Here is a 20,182-nt window from a genome sequence, read left to right as displayed (position 1 = left end):
ATGTCTAGTGATGTGGGCTCATTCATCCTCAGGATTAAAGTGTAAAACACTGTGACTGTGTGAAGACGAAGCTGCTCTGCACTGAAGCTCAAACAACAGTAGATTCTCTGTTTCCATCCATGTTGGTTCAGACTTTTCATTTAGCCTACAGGAGTTTAATAAAAGATAGGATTCAGTGTGAGTGTGTTTTCAGATACAGTCTGTAAATAAAACTGACTCAACTTGACTTTGTTGTTCTGTTGTGTGTTTATGTGTGAGTTCATTGAAAGAAAACTAATTATTATTACTTGTGTGTGTGTTTTATGATTGGACAATAAAGTTGGTTCTGACAGAAACGACGCTGCAGAGAAGCTACCGGAGCTAAAACATGGCTGCCAAACACACATACGATCAACCTCCTCCTCCTTCTCCCTCTGGTGCATCGCTGCCACTGTAAATGACCTTTAGTATGAGCTAAATATTTATATAAATGTGTTCTTATGTTTATTAGATTAGATTAGATTACTCAATGATAGTAGCACTTACAGTGATTTTTTCAGTTTGGGGAAAAACTTCAGAGTGTTACCTTTCAAAAGAGATCGAGCCCATCCATATTCTCCAAACAGTTCAAGAACAGCATTCAATTTACTTTGGGTACGCCTTGGATAGGCAAATATTACAGAATTTATAGGAGAGTTATAAGATACATGATTTGAGTTTGTATAAATTACTAAAAAGCTACGATTTGATAAGCTCAACGTTTTTTGTTTATTCTCATTTTTAGCTCTTACGGTGAGTTCATGAGTGAATAAACTTCTCCTGTCCCTGGGTTTATCCTCAAAGTTTAATTTGCTGAATTATAGTGAGAATTTGATTCATGTGTAATTAAAAAAAACTGATAGAAAAAACAAAATCTATCAGAAAATAAATAAGAAACAAACTATAACATGTCTGTGTAACAAAACGGGTTTAATAAATGAGTTTATTCTAATAAAAACATCACAGTTTAATATCAGAGTTCATCAAACACACGTCGACTTCAACTGTCAGAAACATCAACACAAAAGCTTTTCCCACATATTTACATTTAGTTTACACTGCTGATAAAAAATAAAAATAATAAAAAGAAGGTTAAAAACGAGGATTAAAAGACAGTAAGAGCTTTAAAAACAGACAAACACACAGAACTGAGTCCGTGTTCAAACAGCTTTATCGACTTCCTGTTGCTCAGTGTCATCGGCTCTTCACAGCTACCAATCAGGTTTAAGCCCCGCCTCCTCGGTCATCTCTGATTGGCTCAGGCCCTGCGGTCGAAGTCGGCCACCATCTTCTTGATGTGGTTCAGTTTCCCCTTCAGGTATTTACACCGGCGCTTCTTCACCTGGTAGTCTGCAGCCTGAGGGAGGAAGAGGAGGAGGAGGAGGAGGAGGAGGGGGAGGAGGAGGAGGAGGAGGAGGAGGAGGAGGAGGAGGAGGAGGAGGAGGAGGAGGAGCAGAGGTAATAAAACATGTGATATTAGAATATAAACTAAATTCAATATTGAGTCAGTGTGCAGCAGCAGATTAGATAAGGAGCAGAAAGTTTTACTACTGTATGACCGACCTGGTTTCATCTTTTAGTTTCAGTTTAAACTGGACTTAATCTCCTGTCAATAATATATAAAGGACAGGACACGATATACAGCAAAAATACTGTTTATAAATCAAATAAATTAAAGGCAATAGTAATTGTTTTTACTTTTTTCTTACTTGTTTCTCAATATTTTCTTATGTAAACCTTTGTTCTTCTTGCTGTAGTTGTTGTTCACTCAACACTTTCCTCAATGGTCTTCGAGAATAAATAAATAATAATAATGATTAATTAAAAAAATCAATTGAAATCAAATTCATTTTGGTTATGAAAAATGATATATTTTTCCCTACATAAATAAATGAATAAATGCATGGAAAATAACTTTAAAAATATAGTGGTAATGAAAATATTTATCCATTTCTACATACATAAATACATGCATGCACCAATCAATACATCTTTTTGTTAATTACCAAAATTGAAAATATTTTGCATTTATTTCTGCCTTTAATTATTTATTCCGCCATGTATCATTATTATTATTATTTATACTTTTGTGACTGTTTGTCGTCCATAGAAAAAGCCTCTGGTGTCCAAACTCACCTTTTTCTGGCTCTTGATCCTGTTGTACTCGTCCAGAGCGTCCTGTCACACACACACACACACACAAACACATTATTAAACTGTCTTTATTATCTCTTCACTTCCACCTTAAAAGGGATAGTTCACCCAAAATTCAAATTTTCTCATGATCTCCTCCCCCTCATGTGGAGTAAGGGCTGGGAGAAGTTTCAGAGTCCTCCGTGGCTTCTCTGAGTTACAGGGGGTCTCGGCGTAGCAGTGCATGTCCATATGACGGTTGCAAATGGATACCAACTGTCTTCATAACAAAAAGACACACCAAAAAACATCCAGATACCTCCATGCTGCTCGTATGTAATGTCCCTCTGGTATTGAAGCCTCAACATGAGAAATTGTTCCGCCAGTCAGTGCAAATCACGCAAGATTTGCACTGACACAGGAAGAGCAGTGAACTGAGACACTGGGAGCTTCCGCTACAAACAAGCTTAAAATATAGACTTATTTAATTTTTTTTGGGACAATTTCTCATGTTTCTGTGTCTTTTTGTTACGAAGACAGTTGGTATCCATTGACAACCGTCATATGGACATGCACTGCTACGCCGAGACCCCCTGTAACTCAGAGAAGCCACGGAGGACTCTGAGACTTCTCCCAGCCCTTAGTCCACATGAGGGGGAGGAGATAATAATGAGTGCAATTTGAATTTTGGGTGAACTATCCCTTTAAACCAGCTGGACAGGTGTTACGTGCTTCCTGTGCTCTCACCAGGTACTGAGGACTTCCCTCCTGCAGCTCGTCCAGCTCGCGGTCGACCTCGGCCAGCTTCTTGTTGACGGCGTCCAGCTCGGCCTGCAGCTCCTTGTACTCCGCGTGGTCGCGGTCGAACTCGCGCTTGTAGTCGTTTCTCTCCTGCTCGCTGCCGATTGGACGGAATTCACTGAGAGGAAGAAGAGGAAGAGAGAAATGTAAGACCAGCTGAAATCATTAAAGGGATAGTTCAACGTTTTGTCATATTGGCCCATTGCCATAATCCCTATAGTCATAGCAGTAGGTTCGTTACCTTTAATTGTCGGTGCAAGATGTTTTTAGAACGGCAGAGCAGAGCCGTGAGCTGCTCAGAGCTACGCTACGGAGGCTCATTATGGGATTTCTTGGTTTCCTTCATCAAACTCATCAAATACACACTCCAACAACTCCACAACGCTCTGGTGGACAAGTTGTGAGCTGCACATTCACCACGCTATGAGATAATAACACAACGTTACCACACAGAGTTGTTTTAGAGGGAAATACAGAGACTGATGATGAAAAACTGTCCCTGAAGGCAACACGCATCAGTGGTTTTGCATGAATTTAACTCTAAAACAACTCTGTGTGGTAACGTTGTGTTATTATCTCATAGCGTGGTGAATGTGCAGCTCACAACTTGTCCACCAGAGCGTTGTGGAGTTGTTGGATTGTGTATTTGATGAGTTTGATGAGGGAAACCGACAATTAAAGGTAACAAACCTACTGCTATGACTATAGGGATTATGGTAATGAGCCAGTTTGCCAAAATGTTGAACTATCCCTTTAATAATCAGTAATCAGAGTAAGCTTCTTACCTGTCGTAGTCGTCGTCGTCCAGCTCGTCTCCTGAGGAGTAGTAGTCGGTCTCGTACACCTGGCCGTTGGCGTGTCGGGCGCGTTGGCGTCTCTTCTTGGGGCGTCCTGCTGAGCTGGGGACGTCAGAGTGGCTGTAGGGGGCGCCGTTCTGCAGCGGGGCGCTGTGCTCCTCCACCGGGGGCCTGGGGGGCAACGAGCAGAGCGTTAGTCCTCTTTAAATTCAGATCTCAGCTTCTTGTGTTCAACCAGCTGAGATCCTGACAACCAGAAACTGAAGTTGATTCACTTTAAAGGAGAATTCCGGTCATTTTTGACCCCTAAATCGTTTTCCTTTTCAATATTGAAAATAAAAAATGTTAATCACAAAAAAATTGTATGTTTAATGTTTACAATTTTAACTATTCTAGGTTTTATTTATTTATTATTTTTTTTAAATATAAAAAATAAAAGGTATGTTTTTCTGCTGTTTTTTTCCCGTTTCCAGTTCTTACTGTTAAATGTTTTTACTTTGTGTGTGAGAAGTTGTTGAAGATCAGTGGAGCTTAAATACAAGAACGTTTGATGTGAAACTGTTTTTATATATATATATATATATATATATATATATATATATATATATATATATATATATATATATATATATATATATATATATATATATATATATATATATATATATATATATATAAATAAATTAGCCTAATGCAGTTTATTTTACTTTAACTTTATTTTACATCAAGGACCCTAAATTGACACAAATTAGACCACGGATCCCCATTGGACAATATTTGGAAGCAAACACCAGAAGTACACAAATATTTGTTCTGAGACTGAAGAACATTACTTTTTTAGTCAATTAATACTTTCAAATTAGGGCCAATGGTGTGATTTTTTGGAAATATTGTAGAGAAATTTCTGGAAAAAACTGGTACAATTTCTCCCAAAACATTTAAACATTTATAGAAAAAAGTGGTTAAATAAAAAAAAAAAAGTTAAAAATGTTCTTTTTTTTATGGTGGTATCGAATAAGTTGTGATGATTTCTCATGCATCTTAACGCAAACTGACAAATTTGTGTTGTTGTGGTTGAAAGAATTGCCCCCATGGGTTAGCATTGTCGCTATCCCTAGCGCCGGGTAGCCATGGTAACTCTGGTTTGCCTGCAGCAATTTTAGTCGCGTTTTTTGCACCTAAACCATCAGGACAACGATTTAGGGTTCAAGAATGACCGGAATTCTCCTTCCAATTTATTTTCAGATGAAACATTTTGTTCCAGATTAGACTGATCCAGTTTGATCCAGTTTGAAGGATCTGGTTCAACTTTCCTCTGACGCAGGAGGAAGTTGAAACCAGGTTCAACAGGCGAGTTCCTGTTTCCTCCATGTTTTATTGTCTCTGCTGCTTCCTCATCGACACATCCACATACTTCACATGTTGTGCATAGTTTCACTTCTGCAGCAGCTGTGACTCATCAGACTGAGAGAGAGCAGCTGATCACAGCTGAAACCAATCGATGGATGGATCGATAGATGATAGATGATAGATAAATCTATAGGTACGTAGATAGATGGATCAATAGATGGATGGATGACTCACTGTGGGGTGTAGTTGTACGGAGGTTTGTCGTAGTTGGTGCTCTCGTCGTCCAGATACGACCTGGAGCCTCTCAGCTTGTCTGGATACTCAGAGAGAGGAAGCTCCTCAGGAGGGACCGACACGTTGTTCACCTACACAACAACACAACAACACAACACATATCAACTACACGTCATATTCACACTGCATCATCCTGTAGAGAGAAGCTGAGGGAGGAGGAGGTTTCTACTTCCTCTCATGGGTCACCCCTTCAAAATAAAACACCTCAGGCTGTATGTTCATATCATTTTAGGTCTAAAAGAAGGAATCTGAAGGTTTCCAGTTTAATGTCTCCTGTTGTGCGGTAGTTATGGTCTGTCCCTGCGTCGCCACGGCAGCGATGAATGGGAGCGGATGTAAGTTCTGCTGCTTAGGCTGTTTCCATCCCTCAAAGCCACAGACAGCGTCAGATGGAGACTCAAACATGCAGCATTCATTTACTTCAAGCAAGTCCAGAGTTGATGTGTTCACTGCAAAAACTCTAAATCTTTCCAAGAATATTTGTCTTATTTCTTGTCAAAATGTCTCATTTCTAGTCAAAACTAATCTCTTTCCACTTAAAATGAGACTCATCATCTAAAAATTAACTTGTTTTTAGATCATTTTCACTTGTTGCAAACTAATTTTCACTTGAAATAAGTAGAAAAATCTGCCAGTGAAAGCATTTGTGCTTGTAATAAGGAAGAAAAACTTGCTCCACTATCAGATTTTTCTACTTATTTCAAGTGAAAATCTGCTTGAAAGAAGTAAAAAGTGTCTAAAAACAAGCTGCTTTTAATATGATGAGTCTTATTTTAAGTAGAATTAGATTTGTTTTGACTAGAAATAAGACAAATATTCTTAGTTTTTGCTGCTTAGGCTGTTTCCATCCCTCAAAGCCACAGACAGCGTCAGATGGAGACTCAAACATGCAGCCAGAAGTTTATTTACTTCAACAAGCCGACATGTTTGTAAAACTAGATCTAATTCAAAGTCTGGCGGAGTCGAGACCCAAGTTGACGCTCGGTGTGTTCAGGTGCAGTGGGAAGCTCCCGTTTGTGTTGACGCTCGGTGTGTTCAGGTGCAGTGGGAAGCTCCCGTTTGTGTCATAAACATAGGAATATCAACTCTGGACTTGCTTGAAGTGAAAAAATAAACTTCTGGGTGCATGTTTGAGTCTCCATCTGACGCTGTCTGTGGCTTTGAGGGATGGAAACAGCCTACACTGCAAAAACTAGGAATATTTGTCTTATTTCTAGTCAAAACAAATCTCATTCTACTTAAAATAAAACTCATCACATTAAAAAGCAGCTTGTTTTTAGACACTTTTTACTTCTTTCAAACATATTTTCACTTGAAATAAGTAGAAAAATCTGATAGTGGAGCAAGTTTTTCTTTCTTATTACAAACACAAAAAACTTGCTTTCTGATTTTTCTAGCTACTTATTTTAAGTGAAAATTTGTTTGAAACAAGTGAAAATGATCTAAAAACAAGTTAATTTTTAGATGATGAGTCTTATTTTAAGTGGAAAGAGATTCGTTTTGACTAGAAATGAGACATTTTGACAAGAAATAAGACAAATATTCTTGGAAAGATTTAGAGTTTTTGCAGTGAACACATCAACTCTTGACTTGCTGCAAGTAAATAAACTTCTGGCTGCATGTTTGAGTCTCCATCTGACGCTGTCTGTGGCTTTGAGGGATGGAAACAGCCTAAGCAGCAGAACTTACATCCGCTATTAGAAAAATCTGACAGTGGAGCAAGTTTTTCTTCCTTATTACAAGAACATAAAACTTGCTTTCACTGGCAGATTTTTCTACTTATTTCAAGTGAAAATTAGTTTGAAACAAGTGAAAATGATCTAAAAACAAGTTAATTTTTAGGTGTTGAGTCTTATTTAAAGTGGAAAGAGTTTAGTTTTGACTAGAAATGAGACATTTTGACTAGAAATGAGACAAATATTCTTGGAAAGATGTTGAGTTTTTGCAGTTGTCCGTCTCAGCTGTCTGTGTCTCTGAGGTATGACGGCCTGTGTGGACTTGTCCTGTGTGAAGCTGCATCAGCACTTTGACCAGTGTCACGTTACTGCTGCTCTGAGTGTGTGTGTGTGTGTGTGTGTGTGTGTGTGTGTGTGTGTGTGTGTGTGTGTGTGTGTGTGTGTGTGTGTGTGTGTGTGTGTGTGTGTGTGTATCGAGAGTCGACAGCTTCCCGTCCGACCTGTTTGTCTGCTCACTCTGGTGTCGTCACAGATTCACACGACGTGAATCATCCAGGTTTAAATACCTTAAACACCGACTCAGGGTTTCATCATCTTCATCTTCATCATCAATCTTCTTCTGCTACTACACTGCAAAAACTCTAAATCTCACCATGAATATTTGTCTTATTTCTTGTCAAAATGTCTCATTTCTAGTCAAAACTAAACTCTTTCCACTTAAAATAAGACTCATCACCTAAAATTAACTTGTTTTTAGATCATTTTCACTTGTTGCAAACACATTTTCACTTGAAATAAGTAGAAAAATCTGCCAGTGAAAGTAAGTTTTTTGTGCTTGTAATAAGAAAGAAAAACTTGCTCCACTATCAGATTTTTCTACTTATTTCAAGTGAAAATCTGCTTGAAAGAAGTAAAAAGTGTCTAAAAACAAGCTGCTTTTAATGTGATGAGTCTTATTTTAAGTAGAATGAGATTTGTTTTGACTAGAAATAAGACAAATATTCTTGCTAAGATGTAGAGTTTTTGCAGTGTAACTCTACAGGTGCTCCGGCCACACCTTGAAACCAAACGCAGCAGCAACAAGGAGCTTCCCCCTCCCCCTCTCCTCCTCCTCTCCTCCTCCTCCTCCTCTCCTCCCCTTCCCCCGCTCACAAACAAGGAGCCACACCAAACTGGTTGGACGACTTCAGCTCACACACACTTACACACCTCTGACAGTTTCTTGTGTTGTTGTTTTTGTTACTGAAATAAAATGAGCTGCTGCTGCCGATATAAAATCAATCAATGAGTTAATTTACTGCAGCAACAACGTCGTCAGGCTGCAGCCGATGATCAGTTCCATCGATATCAACATGAGTCCAGATTAAAGATTAAAGAGAGCGTTTCATTTTCCACAGATCGAGTTAAAAATCCTCAGGTTTAAGAATCTAGATCCAGATGACTTTCTGAATCGTTGCAGCTGCTCGAACCGTTTCAGTTGACTATCGATCAGAATATCTGCTCCAGTTTCGACTTGTTATCTTTTCTCTCAAATCTCTTCAGTCTCACTTCAGTCTAGTTTTATTTCCAGTGTCAACAAGGTGGAGGCGTCCGGTCTGACCTGTTTCCTCTGCTGACCTTTGATTCTGTTTTCTAACTCTTTATTGGTTCACTTTAGGGATAGTTCACCCAAAATTCAAATGTCCCTCATGATCTCCTCCCCCTCATGTGGACTAAGGGCTGGGAGAAGTTTCAGAGTCCTCCGTGGCTTCTCTGAGTTACAGGGGGTCTCGGCGTAGCAGTGCATGTCCATATGATGGTTGAGAACGGAGCTCACTTTTCTTCGTCCAAAAAGACACACCAAAAAACATCCAAATACCTCCATGCTGCTCGTATGTAATGTCCCTCTTGTATTGAAGCCCCGACATGAGAAATTGTTCCAAAAAAAATGAAATAAGTCTATATTTTAAGCTTGTTTGAAGCGGAAGCTCCCAGTGTCTCAGTTCACTGCTCTGCCTGTGTTTCTCATGTCGGGGCTTCAATACAAGAGGGACATGACATACGAGCAGCATGGAGGTATTTGGATGTTTTTTGGTGTGTCTTTTTGGACGAAGAAAAGTGAGCTCCGTTCTCAACCGTCATATGGACATGCAGTGCTACGCCGAGACCCCCTGTAACTCAGAGAAGCCACGGAGGACTCTGAAACTTCTCCCAGCCCTTAGTCCACGTGAGGGGGAGGAGATCATGAGGGACATTTGAATTTTGGGTGAACTATCCCTTTAGTTATTTTAGTTTATAAAACCTCAGTAAACAGTGAACTAGTTTCTAAAAGTCTCAAAGAAAAAGCAGAAGATGACAACAACAAGATGGCGGCTGTAAAATGAGCTAACTAACCGTTTCACTTCCTGTTTGAGTGATTACCCATCAGCCCCGGCACTCACCCAGGCCTCCACGTCCTGCGGCGGCGCCTCCTCCTCGATCACCTTCACCCTCTTCCACAGGATGTTGCTCTTCCCGTAGTTGGTGATCTTCTTCCTGGTCTTCAGGGCGAAGACCAGCATGATGATGAGAGCGATGGTAACCAGGAAACCAAACACCACGGCGATGGCCTGAACATCGAGACAGAGTTTAGTTTAGTTAACTCAGACTTCAGGCTTTGTTCAACCTGTTTCTAGTGAATAAACCAAAGTTTCTATTCACCACTGTGAATCCTCTTATTATAGTTTTAACATGTTTATTAGTTGTTTTGTTAGGTTTTCAGTTTGCTTTTTTATTCCAGTTTAGTTTTAGTGAGTTCAACAAGTTATGAATCCGTTTTAGTTTAGTTTTTATTTTAGAGGAGTTGACTAGTTTTTATTTAGTCTTAATTTTTTATTTAGTCTTAATTTAGTTTTTATTTTAGAAGAATTGACTAGTTTTTGTTTAGTTTTTATTTTAGAGGAATTGACTAGTTTTTGTTTAGTTTTTATTTTAGAGGAATTGACTAGTTTTTATTTAGTCTTAGTTTAGTTTTTATTTTAGAGGAATTGATAGTTTTTGTTTAGTTTTTATTTTAGAAGAATTGACTAGTTTTTATTTAGTTTTTATTTTAGAGGAATTGACTAGTTTTTATTTAGTCTTAGTTTAGTTTTTATTTTAGAGGAATTGACTAGTTTTTATTTAGTCTTAGTTTAGTTTTTATTTTAGAGGAATTGACTAGTTTTTGTTTAGTTTTTATTTTAGAGGAATCGACTAGTTTTTATTTTAGAGGAATTGACTAGTTTTTATTTAGTCTTAGTTTAGTTTTTATTTTAGAGGAATTGATAGTTTTTGTTTAGTTTTTATTTTAGAAGAATTGACTAGTTTTTGTTTAGTTTTTATTTTAGAGGAATTGACTAGTTTTTATTTTAGAGGAATTGACTTGTTTTTGTTTAGTTTTTATTTTAGAGGAATTGACTAGTTTTTGTTTAGTTTTTATTTTAGAGGAATTGACTAGTTTTTATTTTAGAGGAATTGACTAGTTTTTGTTTAGTTTTTATTTTAGAGGAATTGACTAGTTTTTATTTTAGAGGAATTGACTAGTTTTTATTTTAGAGGAATTGACTAGTTTTTATTTAGTCTTAGTTTAGTTTTGATTTTAGAGGAATTGATAGTTTTTGTTTAGTTTTTATTTTAGAAGAATTGACTAGTTTTTGTTTAGTTTTCATTTTAGAAGAATTGACTAGTTTTTGTTTAGTTTTTATTTTAGAGGAATTGACTAGTTTTTGTTTAGTTTTTATTTTAGAGGAATTGACTAGTTTTTGTTTAGTTTTTATTTTAGAGGAATTGACTAGTTTTTGTTTAGTTTTTATTTTAGAGGAATTGACTAGTTTTTATTTTAGAGGAATTGACTAGTTTTTATTTAGTCTTAGTTTAGATTTTAGAGGAATTGATAGTTTTTGTTTAGTTTTTATTTTAGAAGAATTGACTAGTTTTTATTTAGTCTTAGTTTAGTTGTAGTTTTTATTTAGTCTTAGTTTTAGTGAACTATAATAACCGTGCTGTGTGTGTGTGTGTGCGTGCGTGCGTGTGTGTGTGCGTGCGTGCGTGTGTGCGTGCGTGCGTGCGGTCTCTCACCTCCTGCGGCTCCACCACGCAGTAGTGGTAGAGGTACTGGTTGACGAAGACGCCGGACACCTGCGGCTGCTGGTACTGGGCGCAGAGCCCGGCGATCTGGCTGCTGTAGACCGAGCCGGACGACTGCGCCATGGGGTTGACGGCCATCAGGTACACGATGGAGGCGATGAGCATCAGCAGAGCCAAGATGGCCGACACCACCACCACGGCCAGGTAGAAGCGCCGGCTCTCCGACACGCTCTGGTGCGACACGATGACGATGAAGACCACCAGGCCGGCGATGAAGGCGATGGCCGCCATGGCGATCATGAAGCCTTTGCCCGAGCGCGGGTCGTTGTAGTTGCCCCCGATGCCGCCGTAGCCGTAGCCGCTGCCCGCGCCGTAGCCGCCGCCGCCGAAGCTTCCTCCTCCGACGCCGCCGTAGCCGCCACCGCCGTAACCGCCGCCGCCGATGCCGCCGTAGCCGCCGCCGCCGATGCCGCCGCCGAAGCCGGACAGAGCGCCCTGAGAGTCCCACGCCAGCGTCGACGCCACGCACGCAAAGATGGCCACGGACAGGACGACCACCAGGATGGACATGATCTTCAGGATGCCCGGCGGCGACGTCCAGCGGTAGAAGTGCTGGAACTCGTCGTCAGGGTAGTAGGAGTAGGCCGGCTGGGGCGGGGCATTACTGAGGGGGGGGGGGGGGGGTAACAAAAACAGGTCAATAAATAAATAAAGAAAAACACGTGATGAAACCATGACATCATACACAGAACTCATGTATCTTATTTTGAAATCAGTTATCTTATTTTGAAATCTGAAAACATAAACAGAGAAGAATTGAAACCACAAATTCACTGTTGTGTAATTTTTTTAACATTAAATATTATATACACACTGCAAAAACTCAAAATCTTTCCAAGAATATTTGTCTTATTTCTTGTCAAAATGTCTCATTTCTAGTCAAAACTAATCTCTTTCCACTTAAAATAAGACTCATCACCTAAAAATGAACTTGTTTTTAGATCATTTTCACTTGTTTCAAACACATTTTCACTTGAAATAAGTAGAAAAATCTGCCAGTGAAAACAAGTTTTTGTGCTTGTAAGAAAGTGGAAAATCTGCTTGAAAGAAGTAAAAAGTGTCTAAAAACAAGCTACTTTTTAAATATGATGAGTCTTATTTTAAGTAGAATTAGATTTATTTTGACTAGAAATAAGACAAATATTCTTGGTAAGATTTTGAATTTTTGCAGTGTAGTGTATCTTATTTTGAAATCTGAAAACATAAACAGAGAGGAACTGAAACCACAAATTCACTGTTGTGTAATTTTTTTTTAACATTTAATATTTTACAGTGTCTAATCAGAGATGGACAACAGAGTACTCCACCCCAGTACTTGAGTAAGAGTACAAATACTAAGAGTCAGAGTAAATGTCTTATTCTCCACATCAATGAATGACTCTAATAGTTTGTAAATGAATGTGAAGGAGCTTTTAACTCTTGTTAGTGAGAATGAACTCTTTGAAAGCAGCTGCACTGATGTGCTGCTTTTAGGGGTTAGGGTTTCCTTCTCTGACAAACACAGCTTGTGTCCAATAGGATTTTAGAAAAAGACCTGAAAGTAACCAGTACTTTTCAGCCTTCCTACTAATTAACTCCAGTAAAAGTAAAAAAAAAAATATTTGTCTTCAAATAAGTAAAGTAAGTAAATTTACTCCATTACTGTCCACCACTGTGTCTAACTGTAGTAATTGTGTCCTCTCTGAGCTTCCATACTCTAATAAACAGGTTTACAGACACAGAGAGAGACTCACTATCCGTTGGAGTCGTAGGGAGGAGGACTCCCGTTTGGCCTGGAAGACATTCTGCTGGATCACTGCTGCTGCCTGAGAGGAGGTGGAGGAGGAGGAGGAGGTTTACAGTGTAAGAACAGATTATTTAACAGGATAAAAACACATGAGACATAGAAAAACATGCACGACTAATGATTTATCATCAATATCCACTCATCTGGATGCTTATTTCCTTCATTAATATCACAAAAAGTCACAAATTCCTCAAGAAAACAGGTAAAAACAAGTGGCTACTGTCCAACAGCCCTTCAAAATAAAAATATATTCTGTTTAATTTGACATAAAAGCAAAAAAGCTGCATTTTTTCACATTTCAGATGCTTAGACTGAAGATTTTTACCTCCAATATGATCAACACTGCTGATTATATTTCTGTAAATTAACGAATCAATGGGTAAACTGATCTTCTCAGCTTTATTTTGAAATTCTGTTGCCATAATAAAAGAAAAGGTCGCCTGTTGTTTGTTTTAACGACCATTTTCAACCTGTTTGACATTTAAACGTCACTTTAATTCACATTTTCATCAATAAAACTATAAATTCCTGCAGGTTTCAGCGGCAGTGAACACATCACACACCTGTAGTTGTTTTATTTATAATAATATTTAATTTTCTCTGTTTCCTTCCTGAGCTCATGACTCGATGAGCAGCAGCTGATCTCTGATTTACAACAACCACTCACCTGTCTGTTGTGTGTCTGTTGTTGCTACAGGTAACAACAACTTATTACAGGGTTTATATAACTAAATAAAAGCCTTTTCTACACAAAGTGACGTCGACACTCACCTTGTGCGCGTGCAGCTCCTCTGCTCCTTCACCTGTGAAGTGGCTCAACAGAAACTGAAGCTGCTGATAAAAACAACGCAGCCACACCCAGACCCGCAAGGCTCGGCTCTCTGTCTGCTAAGCCCCGCCCCCCAGGTCTGATAAGCCCCGCCCCCTCCAGGTGTCAGGTGTGGCGGTGTCACGTTACGCAGAAGTGGTCACTATGTCACTACGTCAGTCAGTTCTCATAAACACAGCGTGGGATGGGCCACAGTGGTGGCATGACACGAAAATAAAATATTCATTCATTCATTCATTCATTCATTCACAGCGTGGACTGGACACGCCTTACTTTGGAGCAGACCTGCAGTATTTAATTTATCAGTGATCATATTCACCCCCAGTTTAATTTATGCTGGAAAAATGTTTTGTTTGGCTACACTGAATATGATAAAAAAAAAAAAAACTAAATTCTCAGTTTTATATGATTAACTTGTTAATTATTTTTATCCACATTTTATATACATAAGTCAACATTTTCTGGTAAGAAGCCAAACTTCCTGGAACTGTCTGCATGTTGGTCAATACATCTCCTCCCTCTGTGATTGTGAGAATAAAAAAGCTGTTAAAACGTCTGCTCTCTGTAAGCTTTACAAAATATTTAAGTTTTTTTCTGTCTTGCTGTCATCCCCTGGCGTATTTATGATGGTTTGGTTGTGTATTAATGTTGTATACACTTATTTCATCTAACTGTATTCAGTCCTGTGTATACTCTTGTTGTCAATAAAGTTGTTTAAAAAAAAGTGGTTAAATCATACAGGAAAAAAAAAGGACTGGACTGGACACGCCTGGAGGGAGGGTATTGTATCCATGTGACTGAAACTTGATATTGAAACTCTTGTGGTTTGATTGATTGATTTTATTTAATTCATGCTTGCAGTGGAGCCCTGGCTCCACTGAAAAACTGCAGAACTTTACAAAAACATTTTAAAAAGGAAGCTACATACAAACAAACAAATAATTTCAGAGTTATAAGAAAATATTTCAGGGCAGTGAGCAAAGACAGTTAGCTATCATTTGTAGCCACTATTGTATAACCTGACTGCAGTGTGCAGGGTTGAGTTTCGTAGCCTGCTGGTCTTGGCCATGGGTTCAGCCAGCTTGTGCTGGTTCCTCAGCGTCTTAGCTGTGCAGTTGCCTCGTGTTGGAGGTAGCAGGTCATGCAGAGGGTGTTTCTCGTCGTGCATGTCCCTGACCAGCTTCACTGCAGCCTCCTCCCTCCTGGTCTGGAGTGGTGGTAGGGGTTGTGAGATGTTGCCAGCTCTCCTTCTGATGATTTTACAGGCACGTGTCTGAACCCGCTCTAGCTCTGCCTGTTGTTTTTTTGAGCAACCTACGAAGAGCACTGAGCTATATTCGAGACACGGCCTGATGAGAGTGGTGTAGATGGTAATGAGGTCGTCTGCAGGTAGACCATATCTCGCCATGACGGTGAGATAGTGCAGCCGTTTGGAGGCAGTTTTTACTGCCTTCTCAATGTGCACATCTCCAGTCAGCTTTTGGTCAAGGTGGTATCCCAGATACTTTGTTGTTTCCACAACAGGTACCACCTGTCCCCCCAGCACCAGTGGAGGAGGTTGTGGAAGGTCCCGTGCAAAGCATATCCGTAGCTCAACCGATTTTTTCCCATTTAGCATCATGTTGTTCTTTGCTGCCCATTCGTCCAGCCTTTGTGCTTCCAGGCGCATTGACGTGTCTGTCTTGATGTCGCATATGGGGACTGCTCTCGACAGCCCGATGTCATCCGCATATCCCACATCAAGGGTGTCCTCAAACACAGCATCCCGGGTGGCCATATAGAGGAGGAAGACATATGGGGAAACTACCCCCCCTTGTGGCACTCCAGATGTCACTTCAATCCAGGGGCTGTGGGCCCCATTTGCCACCACTCTTTGTCTCCTCCCTGTGATGTAACTGTGTATCCAGGCTGTCAGAGATGGGCACAGTTTTAAATCCAGTATGTTTTGCATCAGGGTCCCGTGGTCAATCTGGTCGAACGCCTTTGACATATCTGCCAACAGTACTCTCACCATTGTTGGTTTGGAGTCAGTTTCAGTGAGCCAGGTGTGCATTGCTCTAACTAAAGCTGTTGTGGTACTGTGCTTGGGCAGATATGCATACTGATTTTTACACACATCGAGTACTGTGGGCATAAGCTTTTTTAAAACAAACCGTTCTACTGTTTTCCCTACACAAGAAGTTAGAGAGATGGGACGCCAATCTGAGATTGAGCCGGGATCTTGGCCTTTGGGTATGGGACAGACATTTGACTCTTTCCATATGTCTGGAACACGCCCTTGTTGGTAGGAACAGTTGGCCAGATGTGTGATGACCGGGGCCAGGTCCTCTGCCTGTTCTTTAAGCAGCCATGTTGGAATACCATCCGGCCCTCTTGCTTTCCGGGGGTCCAGGCGAGTTAGAGCTAGCTTCATCTCACCTATGCTGCAAATGACACTTTGTGTGGAAGGTCTAGCTAAAGGGAAAACACAGTAGTCTGTTGTTTTTGTCCATGATTTGGCAAAGAAGTTATTCAGAGCTTCTGCAGCTTTGTTTTCTTCTACACCCTGTATTTTTATTCTTGCATCAGATGATTTAGTTCGTCCTAGGCCATTATTTATAAAGTCCCACCACTCCTTGGGGTTCTTTTTCTTTAGATTTTGCATTTCATTTTTGTAGTATTTTGTTTTTGCCTTATGTATGAGTCTTTGGACAGAGTTTCTAATTTCTCTCCATTTTCCCACTTTCCCCCATTTATTATAGGCTTTTTGTCTTTTCTCTATAGCCTGCTTTATTTTCTCCGTCATCCATGGTTTGTCTGCAGTTGTTATTTTTTTCTGTCTCACAGGCATGCATATATCCATCGCTGTCTGGATATAGTTGTTGAAACTCGCTGCCTTGGCATTGATGTCCTCAGCCTCGTAGACAGCAGACCAATCAGTCATAGCGATGCATGTTGCAAGGGCAACATGTGGCAACATGTGGCTTGTTTGATGATGAATCAATTGCACAATTATTTTTTCACTGTTTATATTGTCAATTGTTTTGGTTGAATGTACAAAACTTTATTGAAAAGAAAACTGGACATTCAGTAGCTACATCTGCATGAAAAGGACATTTTTCTTTCCTTTGAAAACAACCAAATGGAAAATGATTTAATTTTTTTTTGTAAACTTGTTTTATTTTTAGGTTAAAGCAGAAGTAAGTGATATATTTGTGTTAATATAAGTCTTAAAGGTGTACAGAAAAGAAAATTGAATTTGAGCCCACTTTGGGTCATAAAATTAGTGTAATAACTCATCTTTCAGACGTTGGAGGCCAAACTTTGTGCAAAATTCTATTTTTGAGTAAATCCAGGATGAAAGTGTGTATTTTTTTTCCACATTGGATAATGCAGGCGCACGGATTATACGTCAGCCTGTACACGATTCACCAGCCACTGATATTGGATCCGTCATTCAAACGTCTGAGACACGCACACACACACGGAGCTCGGTCTCGCCCCAAGCTTTGAATATCCCGCCCGCTCGATAACGACCAATCAAATTCGTTTTCCTTACTCGGGTAAACTCGTGTTGCAGCTCGTGACAACTCGGCGCGACAAACAGACAAACGGCCATTTCTGTAGCTACACCTTTAAATAGTTGTATCTTCCGACAGCAATCACTTCTATAGAGTGTTTGGTCTGAAACACGGGTCTGTCAGTCACTCTGCTCTGCTCTGAGCCCAGGAGAAAACTTTCCTTGTATCCTACAACCTTTATCCAATGAGGAGAGAGAACGGCATAAAGGGGCAGTCCTCTCTGTGTGTGCAGCCAAGGGATGCGCCTGAATGTGGTGACGTAGGGACGAGGACTGTTATGGTGCGTTCAAGGCAGCCCGTAACTCGTGTTTTTCTGACCCGTGAACTCGTACCAGTTCGATCTGGTACGAGTTCACGGGTCAGAAGTTACGAGTGGCCGTTATAGTGACTTTCACAGGTAAAACAGGTCGGAAAAACACGAGTGGGTTGCCTGGAACGCTACAAAGTCATAAGTTGTGACTTGAAGCTGTAATTTACGGTTTCAAAAGCCTGCCTGGAACGCAGCATTAGCGAAAACGACCGGATCACTTATCCACAAAAAGAAATGGACTGACAGCAAACCAAATTTTACACTTTCTTTGAACGAACTTGATCAATCAATGGACTAGAAATGCCAAAGGCTTTAAAAACAAACTTTATTTTGGAAAAAAAATGTTATTTAATTAATATGCTTTTCTTTACATCGATGCATTTTTTATACATGATACTTCTATACTCTTTGTAAATGTATACTTTTATATTTTTATCTTCCCCTGGCTCAACAGTTTATAATTGTTAATAAAGTTAAAAACAAAAAAAGGTTGTTTCTCTTCAGCAGGAAATTTAATTTAATCAGTTAAATCCACCTGAAGGTTCAAAGATCAGAAAGAGAAAGTATTCAAAATAAAAACCTACAGATTAAATATAAAGATTATTGATCTTAATTGATTTACATCCCAGACTGAGTTTATAAGGAGGATCATCGGTGTCCAAACTGTTGTTACATATACAATAAAATGTAATTTCAATAAACATTAGATCATTATAATGTTGTATTTCATATTGACACCAATCTGATTATTTAACATTTAAATTTAACTTATTTCAAATGAGAAGCTTTCAACTGTAAACTTCTGTTTGTCCTTTGTTTATTCATTTAAATTATGTCATAAACTTGGGTTTAGAGGAAAAACAGAGAAATGAAAAGGAAAAAGTCACAAATTAAAGATAAATAATGTTTTATATAAGAAAATCTAAACATTATAAAAATCTAAATTAAATGAAACAAATGAAATAGAACAAAAGATAAAACTTTTCCTTTAATGCATAAAAAAACAAACAACTTTGATGAAAAGAAGTGCAGTGCATTTTTATTTATCAAACCACGTGATTGATAATTGGAGCAGAAATAAAAAACCTTATAAATGTGTATTTTAATGTTTCCATAGTTTTATTGAAAGTATTAAGTGTCAGGACTCTGTACATGAGGATATTTACACAACAATTAACTGGATGTTTCCTTTTTTTTAAACTGAATTATTAACGACCAACTTCCTGTCAACGAGCCACAGACGAAACTTTCAGCTCCTTTTTATTCTGCAGGATTTTACAAAACGTCTCGTTCTTTATCTTCGTCTTCACCTGGGCTGCTGCTGAGGAGGAAAACAAACTCCAACTCTTTGGAAAAAACAGAAACTGTGACGTGACGAAGAGAAAAAAAGCACCAAAATCATCATCATCATCACTTCATCGTCTTTAAATTATGGAAATAAATGGACTTTTACAGCAAAACAGAGTGAAGATTATAAATGCAGATATTAAAGCACTGAGGATTATTTTAAATGACAAAAGTAGAAAAAGTTTAATCTATGAAATGAAATGAAATGAGGGGACAAAGTCAGATTCTACAGCTACGTATAAAAACATCCCATCATAGCAGATCAGACCAGTGTAAACCAGGAAGCTCCTCCAGCTGTTTGGGAATGATGAAGTGGTTTTATCCTCGGATACAGTCACAGTATCACACACACACACACACACACACATCGTTATAAACACACATCTGCCTCTACACACCTCTACAGACACAAACACACAACTAGAGTTCAACTAGAGTCGTACTACGGTGGCCCAGAGGGTCAAACCACTGCAGCTTCAGGAAAACACAAGAAAAGATTCAGAAAAATGCAGAAAATAACCTGAAAACACAACAGAAGTGTTTGTGGGGACACAATAAAGTGACGGACCAGTTGTTTGGTTTATTACAACGTCAATATCACATGATTGATCATATAAACTGTTCACTAAGCATCGGCCCATTAGGTCGGCCACTGTTTTATGTCCCCACAAACACTGATGAAGTTGTTTCTGGATTTGAAGCACGTTTGGGATAGTTCAACATTTTGTCAAATTGGCCCATTGCTATAATCCCTATAATAGAGGTAAATTCATGCAAAACCACTGATGCACGTTGCCTTCAGGGACAGTTTTTCATCAACAGTCTCTGTATTTCCCTCTAAAACAACTCTGTGTGGTAACGTTGTGTTATTATCTCATAGCGTGGTGAATGTGCAGCTCACAACTTGTCCACCAGAGCGTTGTGGAGTTGTTGGATTGTGTATTTGATGAGTTTGATGAGGGAAACCAATTAAGAAATCCCATAATGAGCCTCCGTAGCGTAGCTCTGAGCAGCTCACGGCTCTGCTCCGCCGTTCTAAAAATAGCTTGCACCGACAATTAAAGGTAACGAACCTACTGCTATGACTATAGGGATTATGGTGATGGGCCAATTTGCACAAAATGTTGAACTATCCCTT

General features: G+C 39.2%; 2 protein-coding genes across 2 annotated transcripts in view; one reads left to right on the top strand and one right to left on the bottom strand.

The window, feature by feature from the left end:
• The window catches only part of ube2l3a (ubiquitin-conjugating enzyme E2L 3a), a 274,466-nt gene that overhangs the window by 120,087 nt on the left and 134,197 nt on the right, over nucleotides 1-20,182 (top strand). The gene's annotated exons all lie outside the window — the stretch shown is intronic.
• Nucleotides 999-13,787, bottom strand: oclna (occludin a). The gene is made up of 9 exons (XM_083983636.1): nucleotides 13,770-13,787; nucleotides 12,946-13,017; nucleotides 11,144-11,816; nucleotides 9,490-9,657; nucleotides 5,334-5,464; nucleotides 3,738-3,920; nucleotides 2,899-3,070; nucleotides 2,155-2,196; nucleotides 999-1,375 (listed from the first exon to the last, which is right to left on the bottom strand). The coding sequence occupies exons 2-9, from the start codon at nucleotides 12,993-12,995 to the stop codon at nucleotides 1,277-1,279; spliced, it is 1,518 nt and encodes a 505-aa protein (XP_083839762.1). The 5' UTR covers nucleotides 12,996-13,017; nucleotides 13,770-13,787; the 3' UTR covers nucleotides 999-1,276.

The sequence above is a fragment of the Trachurus trachurus genome (genome assembly GCF_905171665.1).
Source record: "Trachurus trachurus genome assembly, chromosome: 12".
Taxonomy (NCBI): domain Eukaryota; kingdom Metazoa; phylum Chordata; class Actinopteri; order Carangiformes; family Carangidae; genus Trachurus; species Trachurus trachurus.
Note: the sequence above shows the minus strand (reverse complement) of the source record. Positions and strands in the feature narration are given on the sequence as shown.

Coding starts and splice junctions, on each gene's coding strand:
- oclna (XM_083983636.1), bottom strand. CDS start 12,995: ATGTCTTCCAGGCCAAACGGGAGTCCTCCTCCCTACGACTCCAACGGA. Junction 3,921..5,333: donor CCGTACAACTACACCCCACA/GTGAGTCATCCA, acceptor GTTGCCCCCCAG/GCCCCCGGTGGAGGAGCACA. Junction 1,376..2,154: donor GGATCAAGAGCCAGAAAAAG/GTGAGTTTGGAC, acceptor TTCCTCCCTCAG/GCTGCAGACTACCAGGTGAA.